This window comes from Ailuropoda melanoleuca, chromosome 3 (assembly GCF_002007445.2).
Source record: "Ailuropoda melanoleuca isolate Jingjing chromosome 3, ASM200744v2, whole genome shotgun sequence".
Lineage (NCBI taxonomy): Eukaryota > Metazoa > Chordata > Mammalia > Carnivora > Ursidae > Ailuropoda > Ailuropoda melanoleuca.
The window spans coordinates 44,522,233-44,548,968 of NC_048220.1; the positions used below are offsets into that span (position 1 = coordinate 44,522,233).

At 35.1% G+C, this 26,736-nt stretch overlaps 1 protein-coding gene across 11 annotated transcripts in view; it reads left to right on the forward strand.

Moving 5' to 3' along the window:
* Positions 1 to 26,736, forward strand: part of ERBIN (erbb2 interacting protein) — a 124,364-nt gene that overhangs the window by 66,107 nt on the left and 31,521 nt on the right. For 10 of the 11 annotated variants that reach the window (XM_019799719.2, XM_011225079.3, XM_011225080.3 and 7 more), the window contains 8 exons: positions 3,292 to 3,355; positions 7,983 to 8,057; positions 8,679 to 8,823; positions 9,846 to 9,918; positions 10,251 to 10,380; positions 10,693 to 10,808; positions 12,193 to 12,262; positions 22,784 to 22,883. In XM_019799719.2, the coding sequence (XP_019655278.1) occupies positions 3,292 to 3,355; positions 7,983 to 8,057; positions 8,679 to 8,823; positions 9,846 to 9,918; positions 10,251 to 10,380; positions 10,693 to 10,808; positions 12,193 to 12,262; positions 22,784 to 22,883 (773 nt within the window). The remainder of the gene's footprint in view (positions 1 to 3,291; positions 3,356 to 7,982; positions 8,058 to 8,678; positions 8,824 to 9,845; positions 9,919 to 10,250; positions 10,381 to 10,692; positions 10,809 to 12,192; positions 12,263 to 22,783; positions 22,884 to 26,736) is intronic. The other variant, XM_034656295.1, reaches the window with a different exon arrangement.

Genomic DNA, 26,736 nt, shown 5'->3' on the forward strand with positions numbered 1-26,736 from the left:
TTAGAAGTGGGGTGGAGGGCCCCCTACTGGTAAGATAACATCAAGAAGAGATGGCACTCCAAGAGCAAATAGATAAAAACTAAAACAGATCTACACACCAAATACACTGTAGTCTGTGTCCATTAATTGAAAAAATACATTAAAACTTCCTGAATTCATTGTTAACGTTTTTACAGTGTAGGCATTAGCAAACTACCATCTTGTTAGATATGGCCCACTGTTTATTTGTGTAAATAAAGTTTCATTGAAAACACATTTATTCATTTACATATTGTCTGTGGCTCCTTTTGCTCTATAGTGTGTTAATGTCAAGTAATTGTTACAAAGACTGTTTACAAAGGCCTAAATTATTTATTCTCTGATCCTTTACAGAAAACTTTGCTGATTTCTGTTGTGATTGATTTGCCAAGAGTTAATTATTACCTTTTAAGGGAGATATCTCCAGTTCCCAAGGAGTTAGTTTTGCTTACTCAACTTCTGTGGCATCTTATTTGTATCTGTTATGAAATTTACCACATTTGTCTTATTTTTTTTATACATTTTACTCCCGTTTTTACCTGACCAACTTACATGCATGCACACATGTATCTGTAACCTTCCTGATGAATGTAATTCTTGGAGGACAAAGAGCATATCTAATTTTGATTCCCAGAAGACGTTATTTATTAGCTGATAATTGTTCAGTGCAGAAATGATTGGTGGTTGTGAGTGTAAATTAAAATGGGAATTATGATCCATATTGAATTCAAAAAGGTTTAAATACTTTACAGATGTGGTACTGGCATTGATGACTCCTTAGTTCAAACTGACTGCTTTCTAAGAGATTTGAATAAGATGTAAATTGCTTACTGATATAGCTAAGCGTATAATTAATATGGTTTATCTGATACCATAATTTTAACTCATTATTTTATCTCCTTATTTAACTTTAAATTGGGCTCTGTTTGATGTGTTTTCAAATATAATTCTTTATGCTCTCTTTTTAAGACTTGTGATTAAAACTTTTGACACCTCACAAACTATTAAGAGGCAGTAGTATTAAATGTTATGAAAGTCATGAGCATTCAGGTTATGTGAGCGAACCTTTTTATAATCAAAGATGAGAGCAGTGGGAAAGCTCTTTTAGATATGTAGCTAAGTGAAATTTAATGCCACCTAAGTACTAGAGGGCACAGGGCAAGGAACACAAAAGATATGTTTTTGCCCTCTGTGACATAAGAAGAGATGATAAAAAGGAGTCAAATACAAAGAAATTTTAGAGGTAAACAGGAAAAAATTTGAGGGATATATTGTTTTTAATGTCTCCTTGAAGTAGGAAGCTGGATCTTAAGTGAAAAGACTTGAAAATGAAAACGTGCAATTTTGTCTTGGACTTTTGAGGTATCTTAGTAGAACTTAAGTTGCCAGTATAAACTAATGCAAGTTGAGATGGAGACGTTTGAGGATTTTACACTATATTTCTTTTTTTGTTACATACACAATGTCATTCACTTTTTCCTGGATCAGTTTTAAAACTTCACTTTCTAAAGATGTTATTCATAATTGTATTTTTCCAGTGCACCATTTCTTTTTTGTACTCTTGTATTACTTACCCTTTTTTGGAGTGTTTAACTGCTCTGTGTGGACTTTCAGTGTTCTTTTGTCATTTTAAGAATACTCCTCACACCTCTCTACTTTTCTCAGTTTACCTGGGATAGTATTATGGACATAATTTAACATGATAGTATCTCATCTTTCTTCAGAAAGATCCTGGAAATACCTTTTGCTTGAAATACCTTTTGCTTTTTAAGAAGCAAACTACAACTGACTTAGAGATTTTCTGGACAAAGAGAGCTATGAGTAAGGGAAACAGAATTAGAGTACTTCATAGTACCTGAGAGTAGGCCCTTAATAAGTTTAAGTTAAATAAAGCAGCTTTGAGAAAAATTGGTGTTGTGAAATAAGTTAAAGGAATGTTGACAGAATGGCATACTTAAAATGGAAGTGTTGGGAAAAATTAGCTTCCTCTAATGTTAGGTCAGTAACATAGTGGCGTTGGAATTGTGTGTGTTCTTTTATTTGTATATTTATTATTTTTTAAAGATTTTTTATTTATTTGAGAGAGAGAAAGAGACACACGCGCGTCCACAAGTACAGGGGAGGGACAAAGGGGGAGGGAGAAGCAGACTCGGGCTTGATTGATTGATGGATCGCTGGACCCTGGGATCAGGATCTGAGCCGAAAGCAGTTGCTTAAACAACTGAGCCACCCAGGCGCCCTCAGTTATGTGTGTTCCTATGTTTGTTAGTTTTTTCACTGAAAAACCAGAGAAATGTTTTAAGTGAGTTTTATTTTACTTTTTCTAATTTGTTAAATTTCCAGAGAAGATAGAAATAGTCTTTGTTCTTGTGTCTTAATTTAAGGAGCCTGTTGGTTTTTAATTATGTTAATTTTAAGTCATTAGCATATTAATATATGGATAATATGATGAGAACTGTATTTTGCTTTCATTTTGACATATCCTAAAAAATTACAGCACAAAGTTCTTTATCTGGGTAGCTGGTAGTACCTCAATCTATCAAATTCTAGGTTTCTCTAAAAATAACAATGTACGAATGCATATATGTGTTTGAATTAATTAGTTTAGGTTTTTAAAATGCCATATTGAAGGAGAGATAAAAGCACAATTTAGTTTATTTCATCATGAAATGAGTTTTTGTACATTTTTCAAGTTGCTGTAGTTGCAGAGAAATATTGGTAGTAAGTTGGAAGTGAAAAGTGAACTTTACTCATATTTATGATTCTTATAAAACTTTGAGTTGTATTGAAATTAATTTGGAAATCTGGTAAGAAATGTCATATTTACTATTCTTAGAATTTTGAGTATTTTCAGAATTAAGCTGTCTTGAAGTTTTACAAATATATAACCAGTCTTGAAAAATGGTATTAATTACTATGTAGCTGCCAAACAGTCTAATTCATTAGTTGATTGGTATTATATGAAAATTTATTCTGTGAAAAAAATGAAAAGCAGGTACTCATATTATGGTCTGTATGTTTAAGTTTACTATGGCTACTTATGAATAGAAATGAAGACCTGATGAGAAGCCAAAGTTAGAGAATAATTCATAACTTACTTTATTTAGAAATTAAATAAAGAATATTTTTCTGAGAAATTACATTTATTTTGTCAATATGGTGAAACCTGTACATTAGATATTTCATAAGAATGTTTAACACTATTACTTTTGAAAACTTCCATTTAATTGATATTTTTGTATATTCAATTCTTCATTAATCCCTTGTGCATAGAACCATGAATAGACTGACCCAACTGGAAAGACTGGATTTGGGAAGTAATGAATTCACAGAAGTGGTAAGTTCATACCAGTCTCTATCCAGAGGTCTTAAATTTGATTGAGCACATGTGAAAATTAATGTATTTATTTATTAGCATTTTTAAATATAAAATAGGTTAAAGACATATACATATTTTTGGGAAAAAAGATGTGAAAGTTCTTAACCGGGAATATTAAGCAGACAGAAATATCTGACAGTAGTGAGAATAAAATGTAAAATAAATGAGAAACCCATGGAAAAGGTAACTAAAAGTTTTATGCACAGTAAGTAGACAATTTCAGAGATTATTAGGGAAAAACAAAGTTTCATCAGCCTAGAATGAATAAGAAAAAGTAATTCTGAGTCAAAAGTAGCTCCTTGAGGGTATTGCTCAGGAATTTATCCAGTGATAAACGGGGTGCCTGGGTGGCACAGCGGTTAAGCATCTGCCTTTGGCTCAGGGTGTGATCCTGGCATTATGGGATCGAGCCCCACATCAGGCTCCTCTGCTAGGAGCCTGCTTCTTCCTCTCCCACTCCCCCTGCTTGTGTTCCCTCTCTCGCTGGCTGTCTCTATCTCTGTCAGATAAATAAATTAAAAAAAAATCTTAAAAAAAATTCTCTTAAAAAAAGGAATTTATTCAATGATAAAATATTTTTCTATAATTTTACTTAATAGCTAAAGGGAAAACATTGCTTGAAAGAACTGTTATTTTTCAGTTGGTAATAAGACCTCTGAATTGTTTCTGTTTTGTATGCGAAGTGTGCTTTGATAGGGAATCAAAAGGGAAAGGGATATGTAAGTAGATTTTTGTCTTTAGTGAGTTCTCCAAAAGAACTCAGAAAATAAGGTAGATATTTTTTCTGAAGAGGAATTCATTGGCTTGAATATCATCATCATTAAATTTTGTTCCATTATATTTATAAGTGTGGTTTTTAAAATTATGGTAGATTTCAAATGATAGTCTTTTTTTTTTAAAAGATTTATTTCTTTATCTGAGAGAGAAAGAGCTAGCTCATGGGGTGGTGGGGGGGTAGAGGGTCAGAGGGAGAGGAAGAGAGAATCTCAAGCAAACTCTGCACTGAATGCAGAGCCTGAGGCAGGGCTAGAGATCACTTCCTGAGCCCAAACCAAGAGTCTGACTCTTTAACTGACTGTTCCCCCCAGGTGCCCCTAGTCTTTTTTTTTTTTTTTTAATTCTAGTATAATTAACATACAGTGTTATATTAGTTTCAGGTATACAATATGGTGATCAACAACTTACACAGTACTCAGTGTTCATCAAGAGCACTCCCAATCTCCTTCACCTATTACACCCATCCCCCACCAACCTCCCCTCTGGTAACTATCACTTTGTTCTCTGTAGTTGAGAATCTGATCCTTGGTTTGTCTCTTTTTTTCCTTGTTCATTTATTGTGTTTCTTGAATACCACATATGAGTGAAATCATATGGTGTTTCTTTTTCTCTGACAGACTTCATTCGCTTAGCATTACACTCTCTAGAGCCATTCATGTTGCAAATAGCAAGAGCTCATTCTTTTTTATGGCTGAGTAGTATTGCATTACACACACACACACACACCACATCTTTTTTTTTTTTTCAAAGATTTTATTTATTTATAGAGAGAGAAAGAGAGAGAGTGAGCTCAAGCAGGGGGAGGGGAATGGGAGATGGAGAAGCAGACTCCCCTGCTGAGCAGGGAGCCAGATGCGGAGCTCAGTCCCAGAACCCTGAGATCATGACCTGAGCCTAAGGCAGACATTTAACCAACTGAGCCACCCAGGTAGGTGCCCATACCACATCTTCTTTATCCATTCATTTATCAGTGGACCCTGGGCTGCTTCCATATTTTGGCCATTGTAAATATTGCTGCCATAAACAGGGTGCATATCTTTTCGAATTAGTGTTTTCATATTCTTCGGATAAATACTCAGGAGTGGAATTCCTGGATCATATTTTTAATTTTTTAAGGAACCTCTATACTGTTTTCCACAGTGACTGCACCAGTTTGCATTCCTACCAACAGTGCAGGAGGGTTCCTTTTTCTCCACATCCTCGTTAACACCTGATGTTTCTTGTGTTGTTGATTTTAGCCATTCTGACAGGTGTGAGGTGATATCTCATTGTGGTTTTGATTTGCATTGCCCTGATGATGCGTGATGTTGAGCATCTTTTCTTGTGTCTGCTGTCAAATGATAATCTAAGAACAAGAATTTCTCAGTATTCTCAGCTTCATGATTGCCCTGTGGGTGTTAAACATTTGCTCATCAAATAGAGTAAATTTACAGCTCAAGTCAGTGGAAGAGCATGGTGGTTTTGGCTTATTTTTTTTTCTAAAATACACTTGCATATTCTGTATTAATTTAATTGAAGATGTTTTATGACGGGTTTTATTGTGTGTTGTGGAAGTTTTTAACCCATTGTGAAAAAATAAATGCACTGTGCTTTCTAACTTGTTAAGCTGTTGTACTCTTAAGGTTTTTAAAAGTATTAATCTACATCCATATTAACTGTTTGAAAAATCTTAATAATTCTATGAATCAGTAACATTCAGAATCATTAATTTTTGTACCATTTCGGTCTGCAATATTATACATTTTTTAAAAACTCACCCTTAGAATGATTAACAGGTAAAGCACAAAAAAATATTTCTTTTAGTCCAAGATACACCTAGAATTCTTACCTATATTTATACGTTAGCAGTAAATCTGAATGATGTGACTTTTATTTATTGTGTTATTATGTTGGTTGGATATGATGATACTCTATGCCATCATAGTGTCAGTGACTGCACAGAGGTTTGTGTGGTGACAGAAATACCTTTGAAGGATGCATTCAGTAGAGCCTGCAAGGGCAAATGCCCAAGATCAAATTTTATCTCAATACCAGCGTCCACTGCAACCCTCTGATTAATTTTTTGGTTATCAACAGCATTAAAAACAATATTTCATTATATAATTGCTAAGAGTCTAAAATAACAGCATGTACATATCATGTGATTATGCCTTGGTTTATTTACCTTTCCCTTATTATTGGACAGTTAAGTTGTTTTTTCTTTATTTTTCTCCCTCCTAGTCATCAGGGAATATCTTTGTCCTTTTCATAAAAGGCTAAATCTTTTTATTTTAAAATAGACTTTATTTTTTAGAGCAGTTTTAGGTTCACTGCAAATTTTAGCAGAAGGGTAGGTACAGAGATTTCTTATATACACCCTTCTCACACGAGCGTAACTTCCCCCATTATCAACACCCCCCACCAGAGTGGTACATTTGTTACACTTGATGAACCTACATTAACACATCATAATTACCTGAGATCCATAGTTTACATTAGGTTTTACTTCTGGTGTTGTACATTCTGTGGGTTTGGACAAATGTATAATGATATATAGTGTCATAGAGAATAGTTAATTGATAATAAGTAATTAATGATGAATTAGTTTTCTTAATTCTTTTTTTTAAAATTTTATTTATTCATTTGACAGAGAGAGAGACAGCCAGTGAGAGAGGGAACACAGGCAGGGGGAGTGGGAGAGGAAGAAGCAGGCTTCTCAGCGGAGGAGCCTGATGTGGGGCTCGATCCCAGAATGCTGGGATCACGCCCTGAGCCGAAGGCAGACACTTAATGACTGCGCCACCTACGCGCCCCTAGTTTTCTTAATTCTTAATTGATTCCCCCCCATTTTATTTGTTTATTTATAATTTAAATTTATTTAATTAACATACAGTGTATTATTAGTTTCAGAGGTAGAGTTCAGTGATTCATCAGTCTCATATAATACCTAGTGCTCATTACATCACATTCTCTCCTTAAATGTCCATCACCCAGTTACCCCATCCCCCATCCCCCTCCCCTCCAGCAATCCTTAGTTTCCTATGATTAAGAGTCTCTTAGGGTTTGTCTCACTCTCTGATTTCATCTTGTTGTATTTTTCCGTCCCTTTCCCTATGATCCTCTCTTTTGTTTCTTAAATTCCACATATGAGTGAGATCATATGATAATTGTCTTTCCCTGATGACTTATTTCACTTAGCATAATACCCACTAGTTCCATCCATGGCATTGCAAATTACAAGATTTCATTTATTTGATGGCTGAGTAGTATTCCATTGTCTATCTATATACCACATCTTCTTTACCCATTCATCTGTTGATGGGCATCTGGGCTCTTTCTATAGTTTGGCTTTGTGGCCATTGCTGCTGTGTAAACATTGGGACGCAGGTGCCCCTTAGAATCGCTACATTTGTATCTTTGGGGTAGATAACCTAGTAGTGCCATTGCTGGGTCGTGAGGAAAAGGCTGAATCTTTTTACAGATAATGATTGAGAGTATCTTTTTATTGTACTCTTGAAAGCAATGGGACTTATTTTTATTTCTTTATTAGCTTTATAAATACTTGAGCCTGTTGTGTAATCAAAAGCTTAAATGAGTTTTATGCAATCTACTCTTCTGGAATGCTTACCTTTGAGTTCTCTTTTAGTAGTACCACTGTGGTAACTATAATACAGTGAAAAGTCTAGAATCTTGGCTCCACTCCATGCCACCCCCCCCGTTATTTATTGTTTTAAACCAGAAGTTACCATTACAAGTTCCCTAGAGCTTCTTTTGACAAAAAAATTCAAGTAAATTATTGAATCCCTCCACTCCCTTCTTATCCAAACAGCCTGAAGTACTTGAGCAACTAAGTGGATTGAAAGAATTTTGGATGGATGGTAATAGACTGACTTTTATTCCAGGGGTATGTATATCAAATTTTAAATGGCTTCTCTTATTGCAATCTGTTCTTTGCAGTTTTATGAATTGTACATTTTCAGATTCCTTTTTTAAAAGGATGATTATTAATAGATAGAAGCAAATAGCTTTTTTTTTTTTTAACTATCAATACATTCTTGAGTAAAATCAGAAAATTACCATAGTAAACTTTGTAAAATAGACTCTTTTTAATTTCCTGGACCTGGAGTGTGTCCTTCCCTATGGTTGCAATTGAGTTTATATCCTAATTCATTTTGTCGAGAATTGTTAAAGTGGTATATTTTCTATGTAGTTTCTGTCTTATCGAGTGACATTTATTTATTCCCATACCAAAACCTAAGAATCCCTGTATGCCCTACTGCCCTAGCCAGTGGTGATAGCTGAGTTCCCAAAGAAAAGTGTATGTCCATTGTCGCCCTACTAGGCTCTTAGGAGGAGCTCCTGGCTTTATTACTGAATACATTTCTTATGGCATTTAATAAAAAATTGAATCTTTTTTCTCACATAAACATTTCATTATGAATTATAACTTGGTATTGAGTTTATTACCTAAACTAGCCATAAATTCACTTAATATAGTCCTTAGATTTCCTTTTTTTACTTACAGTTTATTGGTAGTTTGAAACAGCTCACATATTTGGATGTTTCCAAAAATAATATTGAAATGATTGAAGAAGGAATTTCAGCATGTGAAAACCTTCAAGATCTCTTGTTATCAAGCAATTCACTTCAACAGCTGCCTGAGACTATTGGTTTGTACTGCTTTCTAATTCATGTAATTAGTTTTTAGTGATGTAAAATATCAGAAATTACATTTTTGCCATTGTTTCACTCAAAGTTTTCATAAATCAGATTTTGTTATGAGCTAGTTTTATTGTACTTCCAGTCACAAATCTTACTTGAATTTTTTCCTCATGTGATAAGTTACACATTTTACTTCTTGGTTGACATTCCTATATTTTTCTTTAAGGAAATGTCATTTTTATCACTATAATAAAATTTAAACTCTTTAAAAAGAGGTTAATTTATCCAAACTTTAACTCCTATTCATAGCCCTTATCTAGTAACTTTTTTCATTCTTCATTTTAGCCTCACAGATGAGAAAACAAACCAGTTTAGCAAATCCCCTGAGATTCTATATTTGTGTAGTTGCTCTTAGTCTGATGATGCTTCAAGGAAATTGAATTGTTTTGAGTCAAGAACCAAAAACATAAATCTTGCCATCTTCATGATGTTTGAACATAAAAACCAAAAAAAAATTTTATATATTTATTGAGCTACATACCTGTTTAAGCTCAGTTTACATTTTGCAAGTTCTATAATTTATTCATAAACACTTTTAGTTTTAAATTAAACTCCATTTTTTATTATTTTAGTATTTAGAATACACAGAATAGTTTGCCATATACCCATGAATTTTATACACCTACCATTCCTTTTTGTTTGTGCTCACTTGTGCCATGGCATTGTTTTAAGGAGCAGGGCTACATCTGTGAACAAAGCAGGCAGAAGTCCCTACTTTAATGAAGCTTACATTTTAACAGGAGTAAAATAGATAAATATACACTAAGGTTAAAAAGTGATATATTGGTAAAAATTGAAAATATAGGGTAAGGGAGTACAGAGTTATGAGGTCAGGTTGATTTCTCTTTTAGATAGGTTGATTAAGAAAGTTCTGTATGATTCATGTCAAATGTAATATGTGTTCACATTGACTTTTGGTTGAATTCTAGTTCAAGCTGGAAAATTGTATATTTTTTCTTCCCTCAAATAGGTTCATTGAAGAATGTAACAACTCTTAAAATAGATGAAAATCAATTAATGTATCTTCCAGACTCTATAGGAGGGTAAGATTTTTCTGCATCGATAGACTTTACTTTCATTCAGGCTTTATATGTTTATGTTTAAATACAGTATGTATATATTTCATTCAACCATATATATTTTCAGATAAGTGCATAAATAGCATCTAAAGGAGATTCTATAAGCATTTAAATAAGTAATTGGTTACAGGTTGGGTAGGTTTTTTATAAAAGTAGTCTTATTTTTATTGTTAATCTTAGTGGAAATAGAGTTTTTCTAGATTTGTTAAAGGCAAGTTCAAATGTTTACACATTCTTAAATTTTGGATTCTATATAGGAAACTTTTTAAAAATAATGTGTTTTCTGTTTTAATTAGGTTAGTATCAATAGAAGAACTGGACTGTAGCTTCAATGAAGTTGAAGCTTTGCCTTCATCTATTGGGCAGCTTACTAATATGAGAACCTTTGCTGCAGATCATAATTATTTACAACAGCTACCCCCAGAGGTATTGTATTTTAAATTTGCTTTGAATTTTTTTCATATTATTTATTATAGCCACCCAGTATGGTTTTATCTGTTTTCTTTAGAAATAATTATGTAACTCTGTTATCTATTTTCTAAATAATAATTAGCTATACTGATGTACAGAGATACCTAAATTCTTTATACATGAAAATTAATAATTGAAAAGAGAAAATATATTTCCTTTTATAAGTGAGGAGACTGTTTTCATAACTTGGAACTAATATTTTACTTCTGTCTGTCTGTTAAGCAGTAGACCAGAATTTTGATCCCCAGTTTTATGTTTCTTTTTCAGATTGGAAGCTGGAAAAATATAACTGTGCTGTTTCTCCATTCCAATAAACTTGAGACACTTCCAGAGGAAATGGGTGATATGCAAAAATTAAAAGTCATCAACTTAAGTGACAATAGGTTTGTAATAATGTTGGTTTATAAAAGACGTTGATGGATGAAATTTAAGTTTCATTATTTGGTAGAAAAATGGCATGTTATTTTCATATGTATTTTTGGTTTTTAAATAGAATTTTCATTTGAAAGAATGACCTGATTTTACCTGTGTTTTTTATACTGTGGTTATTTGTCATAGTTCATTTTGTGTCGACTTCAGCTATATAACTTACAGCTTGAGCTATATAGCTGTCCTTTCCTTATAATCACCTTTTTTATTTCTAAAGTCGTTATCTTCACCTTAATACTGCTGCTGAATGAAGCAGCTTTTCATCTAATCTACTCCCTGTATTTTTCTAAGCAGAGATGTGATTAGGCACCCATTCACATAGCTTGGGCAACACAGTCAGGGTGCAGAGCAAATAGAGCACTAGAGTTACTAAATTGGAATAATGTTTAAATTAAGAACAGACTGTCCGTAATTTTTCTTGAGGTAAAGATACTAATAATGATAAAAGAATGTTTGCAGAGCATTTACAAAGTTTTCAAAACAACACTATGGAATAGTATAATAGATAATTGTCATTTTATGAGGAGAAAATTGAAACTCAAATTTAAGGTGACTCATTTAGCTTGTAAAGTAGAGCTTTAATGTAAGCCCAGCTTTCTGACTAATTAGGGTATTTGGACTGTTCCATTTTATTTGAGAATAACCACTACCTTTTTTTAAAATTCAGTCCTCATTTCTGCACATACTTTGTACCCCAAAGCTAGAGCCCTAGGTTCTGGCAGATTGCCTTGGAAGATGGCATAGCAGAGTGGATAGGCATAATAAGATAGAAGGTTTGAGTAAACATTCTTTTTAAATAGGTGCTGTTCTAATTTGGCATTCTGATGAGTTGTTAGTATTACTTTGTTTTTTATTCATTATAATGTTTAAATAGTCTTTGGAATGTGGAAGTGCTGGCGCACCACAGAATATAGAACAGTGCAGTTTTTATAACAAACTATCACTAAGGCTTCCTGTAGTTCCTTCTAAATACAAATAAAATATCCAAAGCAATGTTATGAGATATTGCTTAATGTGTTCTTGTCTTTGCATTAAAGTAGGGATGGTTAACATTTTTTCCTAGCAGATAATTCTTTGGGGGGTTATTAGATTATCCATTTTTCTGCTAGCTGAATTGATTCAATTGAAGAATTATTTTTTTAAAGTGAATTCTTATTAAACTGAGTAGTATTTTGTCTTATATCTTATGTCAAAGAACTATATTGGGTTCTCTCCTAAATTAAATATTTTTCTCCTATTTTCATAGTCGGTAGTACATTATTGTTTAGAAGGCCATTAGGTTTTGCTCTTTACATTTTAACATTTGTCATTTTAATTTTGTTTGCATTTTCTCCACAGATTAAAGAATTTGCCCTTTAGTTTTACAAAGTTACAACAGTTGACTGCTATGTGGCTCTCAGATAATCAGGTAGGCATTCTGATTTTGTAAATTACTGGAATTCCAATTATGTTATATGATTATGCATAATAATTTACATGGGCTCATTTAAGAGCCGTTATATTCTGGTATACATTTTAAAATATATATAAGAAAAATCTTGGAAAATATTTAGATAAAGATATTTTTGTGCAGTTTGTGTAGATTCAAAACAATGAATCCTATTGGACTTGTCTAATTTCTCCTGAATCTGTAAAATATATATTAAGAAATCAGACTCAATATTCTCTAACTTCTTAAAGTTTTTATAGTGATCCTCTGTGGCATGTATCTATAGACATTTAATAAACAATTTAAATTATGCTTCTTATCAAACACTTTTGCACACCTTAAAGAAATGTTTCTGAGGAACTAAGAGTTATTCCTTGGACTTTTCTTTGATTGATAAACATTGAAGGCTTACAATAGGTCATGAACTGATCTGGGAGCTTGACATATATTGGTGAAACAAACAGCATCTTCTTATATTCTCATTGAACTTACATTTTTAAGAGAGTTAGAGAGAAACAAGTAATTATGTAATAATATGCCAGAGCTACAAAGAAAAACAACTTGACAGGCATTAGAAGAGTAGCAGGGCAAGAGTAAACATCTTATTTTAAATATGGTGATTTAGGAAGTATCTTTCTCTAAGGAAGGGAACCAGTAGATCAGATGCTCACATGAAATTAGGAGTGAGCCATGCATAGACTAGTGCAGTGAGTTGGGAGAGGAGGTACATTTAAATATTAAGAGTAAATTTCCCAATATTAGAATGAGCTTGGTGTAACTGAGGAATAGATAAAAGCCCTGATGTTTGGAATACAGTGAGCAAGGAAGAGAATTGAGTAAGATTAGATCAGAGAGGAAAACTGGAACTAGGTGACATAGGGTCTTGTAGGCCATACTAACCAGTTGGGATTTTACTCTGAATTAGATAGAAATCTATTGAAGTATTTCCTGCTAGGGAATGGCAAGAGATATTGTACATTTTTAAAAGATCGTTTTGACACTTGTGTGAGGAATGGACCATAGTTGGGTGCTAAGGTTATGGGTGGAATATTCTGTTTTGGAAGGGGAAAGTTCAGTAGGGAGGCTGTTGGAGTAGTTTAGAAGGAGGTGTTGTTGGGTTTCAACTTTTGTGATAATAATGGAGATGGTGAAAAGGAATGTAGGAATGTCAGGTATTGGCTGGAGATCAAATTTGAGAGTCAGCTTCATACAAATGTTCCATTTAGCACTATGGACTTGCATAAAATTGCTAGGGAGAGAGGGTAGAGAAGAAAAGAAGATCAAAGACTAAGCGCAGGGAAGAGAGTCTCCCCAAAAGGAGAATAAGAATCAGCCAACCAGGAGAGTGTGTTATCTGGAGAGTCATATGAAGAAAGTGCTTCAGGAAAGATCATCTGTGCCACATGTTGCTGATGGGTCAGGTAGATGAGAACTTCTAATTGGCTATTAGGTTTGTCAAGGTAGAAGTAGTTACTGACCTTGGGAAGAGTACATAGTTTTAGCAAAACGGTGGGGATGAGATACTGATTTCAGTGTATAACAGTGCATGGGAGGCAGAAAGGTCAGGACAGTGAATCTATCTTAGTACCTTAGGTAAGTTTCCATTTGGACAGTTAATAGTTAAGTCTCTCTGTATTTGCCTTGGTCTTAGAATTAAATGTTCGTATTTTATCCTTGCAAATATTAGGTATCATTCATCTGTGAAAAACATTGGCAAATGTTTTGAGTTTAATTTGAAATGTCTTAGTATTAGAATTCATAGTTTAGATTGTTGTAAACCTTCTACTTTAATTGATAAGAAATCTCCTGTATAATGTTGCCAAAATAATAGATTTTAGGTCCTAAACAAAATAAGGGTTATCTTACTATCTGTAAGTGTGAGGAAAAAAATTTTTTTCCATATCTATTCTTGGGTATTTCTAACTGGCAAATTTTTTTTAACATAATATACAGTTTGCCCATCCTTTTAATACATTAATGCTAAGTATTCAACTTTGAGCAATATCTTATAATACATTATCTAAAGCTGTATTTTCCCAAGGTTTTGGATACACTAGTCTCATAAGATATTCTTAAGTTCCATAGTTAAATTTTCTTGGGAGGCTGTATTATAGCCTTCTTTTGGATTATATTAACAACCCTTAAGTGTTAACTATAGTAAAGAAACCCACTTGTCTATATTTCAGGATTCTCCAAACTTCTTAAACAAGATCCCTTTTCTTACCTAATTCTTATTAATATCCTAAAAGCCTTACATTGTTGTCATTCCACACTTACAAATCATTGTAGTATTTCCTTTTTCTGTAAGTTAAGAAAATAATAAAATGATACCTTTGCTTTTATTACAGCTTGAACACAGTGATTACTGCACCATCATTAAGTGTGTCAGTTCACGTATATATGGAACTCTTAATTTTCTCATCTCTCTTAATTGAATATTTACCTGTGAAACATTTTGAAATTTTGCATCTGGATTCTCAAAACATTGCTGGGCCTTGGCTTATGCCAGATACTTATTATAGTTATGAGACATAGCTCCTGCTCTTGAGGACTCAGACTTTTAGTATAATAGCACTATCTTGGTAAAATCAATACCAGCAAATTATGCCAGATGACTCATTTTAGTGAAATTATCTAGTATCTAAGACAGTTTCTTCATATTTACAATGTTCTCTCATTTTCTTCTCTTTGTTCCATGTCAGTTAATTACTTTAAAAAAACAAAAATTGTATTGCGGCCACTTGGGTGGCTCAGTCGGTTGAGCATCTAGCTCTTGATTTGGGCTCAGGTCATGATCTCAGGGTCATGAGATCAAGCCCCAGGTAGGTCTCTGCTCAGCGGGAATCTGCTTAAGATTCTCTCTCTCCCTTTCCTTCTCCCCCTCTCCCCACTTGTGCTTGTTCTCTCTCTCTGTTTCTCTCAAATAAGAAATCTTTTTAAAAAATTGTGGGGCACCTGGGTGGCTCAGTCAGTTAAGCATCTGCCTTCAACTTAGGTCATGATCTCAGGGCCCTGGGATCGAGTCCCACGTTGGGCCCCCTGCTCAGTAGGGAGTCTGCTTTTCCCTCTCTCTCTCTGCCCCTCCCCCATGCTTGTGTGTGTTCTCTCTCTTTCTTTCTCTCTCATAGTCTTTAAAAAATAAATTGTGGGGGGGGGTTGTATTCTTTCTCAAAGTTAGACAAATTTTTAATAAAGAGGTAAATAATGAAGCATTCTGTGTAGCTATAAAACCTCCCTTACAGTATGAAGCAGTCATTTTGCTGTGAAGGAACAACTTATAGGGGAGGTTTGCGAAAGTAGTCTGATTATGAATTATCAAAATAAATTGCTCTTGGATATTTCACTGACCATGTAGGGAATATACCTGTATGCAGTACATGGAGATACATAATTTTTCTTGAGTCTGTGAAGTCTTAGAACAGTTGATTCATGGGGCGCCTGGGTGGCACAGCGGTTGAGCGTCTGCCTTCGGCTCAGGGCGTGATCCTGGCGTTGTGGGATCGAGCCACATCAGGCTCCTCTGCTATGAGCCTGCTTCTTCNCCCCCCCCTCCCCCTGCTTGTGTTCCCTCTCTCGCTGGCTGTCTCTGTCTCTGTCAAATAAATAAATAAAATCTTTAAAAAAAAAAAAAAAGAACAGTTGATTCATTTTCTCCTTTTCATTCAGGAAACATTTATTGAACAACTGCTTTGTGCCAGGCTATGATGGGCCAAGTTAGGATATTAAGAGGGTCATTGTAATACACTGTAATAAAAGGCTTGGTGGTACCAGGCTTCAGGATCAAAGAGGGGGAGCATAACCTGGGGATGTAAATGCAGGTTTCTGAGTGGAGGAGATGCCTGTGATGACTAACTACTTCTCAAAAGAATAATAGGAATTAAACAAAGAAAGGGGAGGAAAATTCTGGTCAGAAGGAATATCATAAACCCAAGCACTCTTTTTTTTTTTTTTTTTAAGATTTTTTTAATTTATTTGACAGAGAGACAGCCAGTGAGAGAGACAGCCAGTGAGAGAGAGACAAGCAGGGGGAGTGGGAGAGGAAGAAGCAGGCTCCTAGCAGAGGAGCCTGATGTGGGGCTCGATCCCAGAACGCCGGGACCACGCCCTGAGCCAAAGGCAGACGCCTAACGACTGAGCCACCCAGGCGCCCTGAAACCCAAGCACTCTTTGGTGAAGAAGTCTGATGTACTCAGTAACTGTACAAGTGGTTCATTGTGACTAGAATATAACCTTTGAGTGGAAGAGTAGGAAATGAGGCCAGAGAGGTAGACAGGTACCAGGTCATGGAGAATCTTGTATGCCATGCAGAGGAACTTGCTTTATATTTCAAGAATGATGAATAGAATTTTTTTTTAAAAGATTCTTTATTTATTTATTTGACAGAGATAGAGACAGCCAGTGAGAGAGGGAACACAAGCAGGGGGAGTGGAGAGGAAGAAGCAGGCTTATAGCAGAGGAGCCTGATGTGGGGCTCGATCCCATAACGCCGGGATCACGCCCTGAGCCGAAGGCAGACGCTTAACTGCTGTGCCACCCAGGCGCTCCAGAATTTTTTTTTTTAACTTGCATGTTAACTCTGATAAATTATGAGTGGCTTCTGAAAGATTGTTTTAAGAATTCAGAAGTCTTGGGGCGCCTGGGTGGCTCAGTCGTTAAGCATCTGCCTTTGGCTCAGGGCATGATCCCGGCATTCTGGGATCGAGCCCCACATCAGGCTCCTCCGCTGGAAGCCTGCTGCTTCCTCTCCCACTCCCCCTGTTTGTGTTCCCTCTCTTGCTGGCTGTCTCTATCTCTGTCAAATAAATAAAATCTTAAAAAAAAAAATTCGTAAGTCTTATTCAGGCTCAGTGGAAAATTGCTGTGATTAGGGTGACTGTAATTTATTGTCCATGCTAGGACACTTCTGATAGTGAAAGGGGCTTTATGATAATTATGTCAGATTCAGCATGTGTAAAATGCAAATGTCCCAGGCAAGTTGGGCGTTCGGTCATCATAGTCAAATCAGTTATTCATATATGCCATCAGTATAAGAGGAAGAAGTGATCCTGTGATACATGTCAACCCTACTGTAGTTGATGGTGAATCAGTATAACATGAACAAGGAAGTAGTAGGATCAAATTGTTATTTTGGAAAGCTTTTAGGCTGCATTGTGAAAGATGGATTTAGCAGGGGTGATGGTACCAGGTGTGAAGGCAGGAGAGACTGGTTGGAGGGCATTGCCACATTCAAGGCAAAAGAAAATGTTGGCTTGAAGTAAGATATAGTAACTGGGCCAGGGAATAGAGGGTGTATTTAAGGCATAATTTAAAAGGCTGCATCAGTAGAGTATATGAAGAACGCATGTGTGTGAGAAGAAAGGAAGTAAAAGCAAAGATGAGCCTCAGAGATGTGGCTGGAGTGACTCGCTGGATATTGGTACAATAATCAAGATGAGAAACTGCAACAGAAAGAAATAGGTTTATGGGAAGATATTAAGTTCCAGTTAGACATGTTAAGTTTGAATTACCTTTGATATATCTGGTTAGGTACCTAGAGAATAATTCTAGTAGCCATGATCCCCGCTCCCCCTGACCCGACATTGTTCTATATTGTGGTTTCTGTGCTCTTGGTTTCTCTATTCTTTTAATTTCGAACCTCCTGGGATTTCTCAAAACTGCCCCTGAAGGCACAATTTCCTTTTCTCCAGGACCATTATAGACCTATTCCATTTGGGTTTTTTTAATTAAGAAAAATTTTTTTGAAGATTTCTGTCCAAGAAGATATATAGGAGCTCAGCCCATCATCTTAATCACTTTTTTCAGGGAGTGGTTTCATAGCTTTTATTATTTTCTCAAAAGGGATTCTATGAATTTATTATTTAATTGTTAGGGATGGATGAATCCTGTGGAATACTAACATACATACATACATGTATTTATTTATGTATTTATTACTAACATTTAAGAGGCAGGTAGATTGATGGGCATAGAAAGAGTGGCCATAGAGGGAGAAGAAAAACTATATGACAGTAGATTCAAGTTAAGGATGAGGCAACTGGCTTAAAGGAAGAAGTTGTAATACTGTTGGAGGGGGTGAATTCAAATGAAATCTGGAAAATATGCATTATATTTTGGCAAGTTAAAACTTGCCAACTTATTTCGACGATAGCTAATGTAGTTTTAGAGGTGTACATCAAAAACCCAATTATGCAATTTAAGAAATGAATAAATGAGAGAATGGAACCATAGAGTTGTTGATTAAGCTTTTAAGAAGGTGGGATGAGAAAGAAAAGGAGTAGTAGAAAATAAACTGGTAGCTGGGGCAGTGTAAGAAGGAATCCTTTAGTATTAGAGAACATTTTTATAGGTTGTTGCAAGGAGGCTGTGTGGAAAATGAGATTAAGAATATGAGAGGGAGTTGGATAACTGGTGTGTGACTGATAGAATTTTAAACTGTGGTAGAGGGACGCCTGGGTGGCTCAGTTGGTTAAGCATCTGCCTTCGGCTCGGGTCATGATCCTGGGGTCCTGGAATCAAGCCCCACGTCGGGCTCCTTGCTCATCGGGGAGCCTGCTTCTCCCTCTCCCTGCTGCTCCCACTGCTTGTGCACACTCCCTCTTTCTCTCTCTCTCTCTCTGACAAATAAATAAAATATTTAAAAAAAATAAAACTGTGGCAGGAATTATTATCCTTTTGAAGGCAGCTTGGTCTGATGTTTGTGAGAGGGAGAGCCAATAATGTTTGTGTTGAAATTCTTAGAATGTAGCCGTTTCCAACCAGTTGTTAAATCCTATTTTTGTTTTTTGGATTTTATTAAATCTTTTAGGAAATAGTATCTTCAAAATATAATTTAGGAAACATGGAAGGGTTTTCAGGCAACATTGAGATTCCTGTTGAAGTTGGTTATCACAAACTCGTAGTTAAACTAATTTGCTCAATTGTGTGATACAGAGAAAGCACACGATTGGTATGATTGTGGGTTGCAGCTTTGCCATCAAGGTGTAAAAGAAAGACAATACAGCAAGGAGGTCTTGGTAATTGGCCGGAAAATGGTTATAATGAGATCCAGTGAGGTACAAAGAGAGAAGCAAAGATGAGAAAGAATGACGGTGATAAAGTTGGAAGTTCAAGGGAGTGTCAGCCTTGGTGAAATTGACTAGCAAGTGTCGAACACTGGAGAGAGAGCACTGCATGGTGTCTGTCTTAGCATTCTCTACTGGTTGTCCTTGTGATTGACCACTCCTCAGTTTCCTTTTCAGGAATTTTTCTTCGGCCAGTCTTTTATATGTTGGTGGCTCATGTACTGGAGGGTCTTCTTTAGTTTCTTTTCCTATACTTTCCTCTAGGAAGGATGCAATTACTCCCTGTATGCCCGTTATTCCTAACAGTTATCCTCAGCTCAGTTCTTTTTCCTGAACTGCACAATCATTGTCTACTTAACATTGCCACCTAGATGTCTCAAAATCAGATAGCTCAAAAGTGAACATTCCATCCTGTGCTCCAAATCTTTTTCTTTTCCTGGGTTCCCTGGATCAGTAAAACATACTTGCTAGAGACAAAGACTTAGGTGTATAATTCTTAACTACTGTTCATCATATAGTGTATCATCTTTTACTTAGACCTGCACTGTCCAGTACATTAGGCACTACTGTCATGTGTGTAGTCCAAATTGAGATGTGCTCTCAGCGTAAAATACACACTGGATTTTGTATATGTAGTATAAACAAAGGAAGTAAAATATCACATTGCAATTTTTATTGATCACACATCAAAATTATATTTTAAATATATAGGATATGTTAAATTTAATGCATTATCAAAATTTAACTTATTTTTGCTTTTTAAATACCTGCACCTGCCAAAAATTTATAAACTATCTATGGTTCTCATTTTAGTCTCACTTTTGTATTTATGCTGGACGGTGTTGACTTGGACTATTGAGATTCCTAACAGGTCTCTGCCTCCAGTGTTGGCACCCCTTCCAATCTCATATCACCCTTATTTCATTCTGAACCACACTACAAATGTCCTTTTATCTGGTTCCAGCACTAATCTATTTTAAAACCTTTTCATGACTTTTCCTTTCTCCATATTGTATCCTTCAAGACCTTGCTCATCCTCTGTCTTCATCTCTATCCCTTACACCTTCATTTTCATATCCCCAGATGAGTTCTGCTGTCTTGGAACATTCTCTCCCCCCCTTCTTACCTGGCTAAAGCCTATTCATCATGTAGGAAGTTATTCTCTCAGGAATGCTTTCCTAATCACTCAAGTTTGTGATAAGTGAACACCTCCTATGTGTTCTGTTAACTCCCTGTACCCTCTCCAGCCTGTACTTAAATCGTGTTGTAATGTCTCATTTTGTTATCCCTATCTTTCCTCTCATGTATTATAAGCTCTCCCAAATCAGTAACCATTGTATACCTGGTGCCTATCATGGTACTTTGGCATATAAAGGGCAAATATAAGCAGATATTTGTTGAATGAGTGATTTTAGATTTCAGAGAATGAATATTTATTGGATATATTGTGGGAATTATGGAAAGGGAGTAGAATGAATATCTGAAGTGAAATAGGAATAGAGTGGTGCCTGGCTGGCTCAGTCAGAAGAGCATGAGACTTTTGATCTCAGGGTCATGAGTTCATGCTCCATTTTGGGTTAGAGATTACTAAAAAAAATAATAAATTTTAAAAAAGAAATTAGGAATAGAGATCACTAGAATTAGATGTTTTAGGGAATGGGGAGGGTTGGTAAATAGTTCTGAGTTTCTTTTTCTCCATAAATAGCAGATGATTAGTTTTCTTATAACATCTTTGTTAAAATATAATTCACTTACCATACAATTCACCCATTTTAAAGTGTACAATTGAATGCTTTTTAATATATTTATAGAATTGTGCAGTTATTGCCACAGTTAGTTTTAGAACCATTTCAGGGGTGATTTGTTGTTTGTTTGTTTGTTTTAAAGATTTTATTTCCTTGAGAGAGAGAGGGCACAAACAGGGGCAGCGGCAGAAGGAGAGGGAGAAGGAGGCTCCCCACTGAGCAGGAAGCCCAACACAGAGCTCAATCCCAGGACCCTGGGATCATGATCTGAGCCAAAGTTGGACGTTTAACTGAGCCACCCAGGCACCCTGGGGTGATTTGTTTTTAAAAGCCTCCAAATAATTTTGTTATGTTCATCTAAGTAGACTGCTTTCCCCTTTCTCATGTACTTCTCATCTGCTAAGACATCAGTGGGTTAAGAGAATGACCATGTCATTTACATTTTATTGAATTATCCATGACTATGGAAAGTTTGTCATAAAAGAATCAAGAATAGATGGGAGGTAATATAGATGGGAGGTCAGTGGATATTAGGAAAGAAGATAGAATGGCATAGGCAGAGTTCAGATTGGTAGAGGCAAAGTTGAATATCCCTCAAAAGAACAGGTATTTATACTTGAAGAGATAAGTGCGATGATCTCCTGGCATTTGTAAGCTCTAAATCTACCCCCTAACCCAGGGTTTATGAGCTGTGGGAGAACAAGCACCCCTGTATTTGAGAAGACTTACGGGGAGCACTGTCTTTGGGGAAGGAATAGATCTACCATTTCTGTCATCTGAGGAGGTCAAGGAAAGTTTCCAGTGAAGATGTTCGAGATGTAGGGCAGTTTGTTTACCACAGAAAAATTGAGGGGCATGGAGGAAATGTTTGAATAGGAGTAAGATTATAGGATGGAATTAGCTAGCTGCAGTTTTTTCACAAAAGTCTGAAGATTTAATTGATAGGGTGGCAGGTGAAGGAGAGATTGGGTAGTTCCCCTCCCTGTTTGGAGTTGACCAAGGCTTGGATTGGTAGGATTTTAGGTTAATAGGCTGGCAAAAGTAATTAGTTATATTAAGAATAAATTGAAAACACTTTATAACCAGTTAGGAAAGAAGACTTAAGAAAAAACGAGGTCTAAATAACCTTTATAATTTATAAAGGTTTACAGTTTCACCACTGAGTAATTTGTGGTACCGTTAATGGAGACAAGAGACAGAAGAGAGAAGCAGGTTACAACTTAATACTTGTTTTAAATACTCTCTTTTCAGCTAGAATTAACCTGTAGATAACTAGACTAAACCTTCTAAACCGTTTCTATAAAAGCCTCTTCCCAAAGAGAAAAGGACATAAAGGGGGCACAGTAATGTAAAATGGAAAGGCTTGTTTTATAGCTTTATTAAATCACTGTGATAAGTAATTATTGGATTATGGGTGTACTTGGTATGTGAGATGTTTTTAAATTGTATTGATAATCAGTGATAATTACAATACAGTATGAGTTTTGTTGTATACTAAAAACTAAATTTTTTGTTAAGATTCTTATAAGGTTTCAAATCAATGCTTAAACGTTTTTTATGTGTATATAAGCTTGTTTTTCTAATCTACACATTGGTACTTTTAGAAAAAGCGGTGAGTACTTATTCAGAAGAATTGTTGGATATGTATTTGCTTTAGGATTATTGAAAAGTAAACATTTATTTTCTTTCCCTAGTCCAAACCCCTGATACCTCTTCAAAAAGAGACTGATTCAGAGACCCAGAAAATGGTGCTTACTAACTACATGTTCCCTCAGCAGCCAAGGACTGAGGATGGTAGGAGCTCAAGAATTTCTTTTCTTTTAAAAATTTAAATACTAACTAATCACAGCATGGGTGTGAAGTGAATTTTAAGTCTCATAGACTTTTACTAGCTTGAAGGGAATTTGGAGAATTGGTCAATAAATTTCTGAAAATGAGAAAATAAGTATCTCAGGGTTATAGATGGTTGAAGTTAGAGGTACATGTAGACCATATGCTTCCTTAAGTGATTCCTTGAAATTAAACAGTCAACTTTATCTGTTACAGATCTATTCTTTAGCTAAATGTTAGGAATGCATGTCAAGTGTTATGGAATTATGAGTATTGAACCAGGAAATATTTTGTTCACTTCTTTTGTTGTAGACTAAATACTACCCTTGGATCTGCATACCAGATAAGGATAATTTGTAGAATTCTGATTAAAAAGTTATTTCTAAATTCTTATGTTTTGCCTATAAAGGGGAATAAATATGCTTTACTATTGTACACGCATGTTTTTCAACAGTTTTGGTATAAAAGCCTTTTAGACTAAGGAGCAAATTGTTTTTAATACATGTTGTTATATGTCTGTGTGTAATGTATATTTTATGGTACACCTAAAAATATATTGTTATGTGTATATTTTTCTGAAACCAGTGAAAATCTTTATGGCCCAAAGTTATTTATAAATTAACTCTCAATACATAAAAACACTGCAGAAAAAAATCTAAATTAACCATTAATTTTAATTTATAAAATATACCACAAGCAAGTTAAATAAATTCTTGAGCTTCAGTTTCCTTATCTTGGAATAATGATAATAGTATCCGTTTTGCAGGGTTTTTGTGCAGATGAGAAGCACTTGATGTAAAGTGCTTAGTACAATGACAGAATCAAATTGGCTGTTATTATTCTTACATTGTTTTGGCAGGTTTAGCAAACAGTTTTGAAACACTTAAATAGATTAAAAACTAAAATCATTTAACTTTTCTGTTCCATTGTTGGTGATAGAGAACTCATTTATCTATGCTAATTATTTCTTATTCTTTGCAAGAAGGAATAAAAGACTTCCTTTGCTTGTTAAGTTATCATTTCATGCGAATTATTTAATGAGATTTATTTGGGTGAAGCAAAACTATTTAGCTTTTGAATTGAATTAAAAGTTAAGGGGCGCCTGGGTGGCGCAGTCATTAAGCGTCTGCCCTTGGGCTCAGGGCGTGATCCCAGTGTTCTGGGATCTAGCCCCACATCAGGCTACTCCGTTGGGAGCCTGTTTCTTCCTCTCCCACTCCCCCTGCCTGTGTTCCCTCTCTTGCTGGCTGTCTCTCTGTCAAATAAATAAATAAAATCTTAAAAAAAAAAATGTTAAGACTTGTGAGAAGTCAGATGTGAATAGCTTTCTTCATTGGGGATCTATAGTTAATGCTTAGAAAATAGGTTTGTAAGCACAATCCCTCTTTCATATATTTAAATCAATCCCCAGTTTCCATATTTAGTAATATAGTTTGGAAATGTATTCATAACAAAATGTAGAATACTTAATTTTAGGTAGTGTTGAGTATTGTTTTATGCAGGTACTCTATATGTGTATTAGAAGTTTAGAAGAGCAGGGGCACCTGGCTCGCTCATTTGGTAGAGCATGTGACTCTCGATCTCAGGGTCATGAATTCAAGCCCCTCATTGGGCATAGAAGTTACAAAGGAAAAAAAAGAAATTAAGAAGTTCAAAATAGATATACCAACTCTGGCTTATGCCCTTATTTGTGCATTTTGGGGAATTATAGTGAATATTTGGATACATCAGTAGGTGTTTTTTTTCTTTGTTTGCCATAGTCACTGGGACTTACGTCTCAATTTTCTACTTAAACTGTGAAGATGATTTCTAATAGTATTACAGTCAGCTACATAATATATTCAAATACTTGTTCTTTTATGTGGGAAGATAGAATGCTAATACTCAAAATATTTGTGAGGAAAGAGAATAAATTCTTAGTGCAGAGAAGAGACTTTAATGTCCTGTTGCATGGGTTAGCAAATTATGTAAGTAAAGAACCATTTAATAAATATTGTAGTCTTTGTAGACCATACTTTCCTGTTGCGGCTACTTGATGCTGCCTGTTTCGTGCAAAAACAGTCATAGACAGTGTGTTAACAAATGAGCATAGGTGTGTTCTATTAAAATTTTATGAGCAGAGAAATTTAAATTGCATGTAATTTTCATGTGTCATGAAATTGTTTATGTTTTGGGTGTTTTGCCCCAACATTTTAAAACCATTCTTAGGTTGTAAGCTATACAGAAATGGTAAGTGAGCCAGATTTAATAGCTTTTTGTCCCTGTCCTAAAAGGTAGAAAAAGGAAATTGGGAAAATTCATTCTTATTCTCATTTTGCCCCTTTTATTTCAGAAAAGTAATAAAAACTGGTAATTATTAGAAATCCAATACAGTTATCATACTGAAGGAAGATTCTCAAACATAATTACTTTTTCCTTTGTGATGGAACCGGTCTCCAAAAGACATATTTAATCTTTAATATTTTTATTATATTAATGTGTTATTAGTGTTTTGTCTACTGCTTTTGTTACTGCCACATAGAGACTTCAGAATGTTATTTTCCTTTTATTTTAACTAACACTAAAATAACCAAACATGATTCCAACAATGAATAAAACTAGGCAAGGGTATATAGTATTTTTTATTTGAGTAATGGACTAAACTGTTGTGGGTTTTTTTTTAAGACTTTATTTATTTATTTCAGAGAGAGAGAGAGAGTGAGCATGAGCGGGGTGAAGGGCAGAGGGAGGAGCTGAGCAGAGAGCCCAGTGCGGGGCTCAATCCCTGTACTCAGGGGATCATGACCTGAGCCTAAGGCTGATGCTTAACTGACTGAGCCACCCAGGTGCCCCTGAACTAAACTGCTAAATACACAATTTTGAGGTGCCATTGAAGGCCCTTCCAGGAAACAATCAGATAAATACATTGTATCATGGCACTTTTTGTTCCAATAAGAGTGATTGACACACTGTGGCCCATGGGCTGTATCTGACCTGCTACCTGTTTTTTGTGTGGCCCACAAGCTAAGAATAGTTTTTACAGGTGAATATTTATGTCAGTTTGATGATAGTCAATGCCAGTTAAGCAAAATTTTACTCCAACAGTAAGAACTTCAGTCTTCTCATTTGCTATATAACAAAAAGTGGTACTCAATTACTAGTATATTTTAAATTTATTGCTAATCTTTGGAAATTTGATTTCTCTCCTAAGTACCTACTGTAGTATCCTTGATTTTGTCTCTTGGTTCACAAAACTTAACATATTTATTATCTAACCATTTACAGAATGGTGACTCCTGCTCAGAACTGTTCTAATCATGTGTATACTCATGCCTTGATCTCTCTCACTGTCTTCTCTTTTCATGATTCAAATTTACCTGGCCTCCTATCATTTCTATCATTTTAATTTATTCCCTGTTTGTTTCTAAAAGGTCATAGTTCAGGTAAGAAATGTATTTGTGATATAAAGAGTAGAAGTAGCAAAATAAAATCTTACCCCTTTGAATGTTTGGTATGAGAAACATATTTTAGAGTAGAAGAGTCTTAAAAGGAAAAGTCTGAGACACACTTAAAATATGCTGAGTCCTTGGGGCACCTGGCTGGCTCAGTCGGAAGAGCATGTGACTCTTGATCTCAGGGTTGTGAGTTTGAGCCCCACCTTGGCTAAAGAGATCACTTAAATAAAACTTAAAAAAAATAATATTCTGAGTCCTCTTAGAGTTTACACATTTCTCAAGGTATTTCACTGTAGGTATTATTACAAGGAAAGCACTGTAACATACTGCATTTAAAATACTGAATCAGAAACTACATTGACATGGCCAGGTGGGTGAATTTT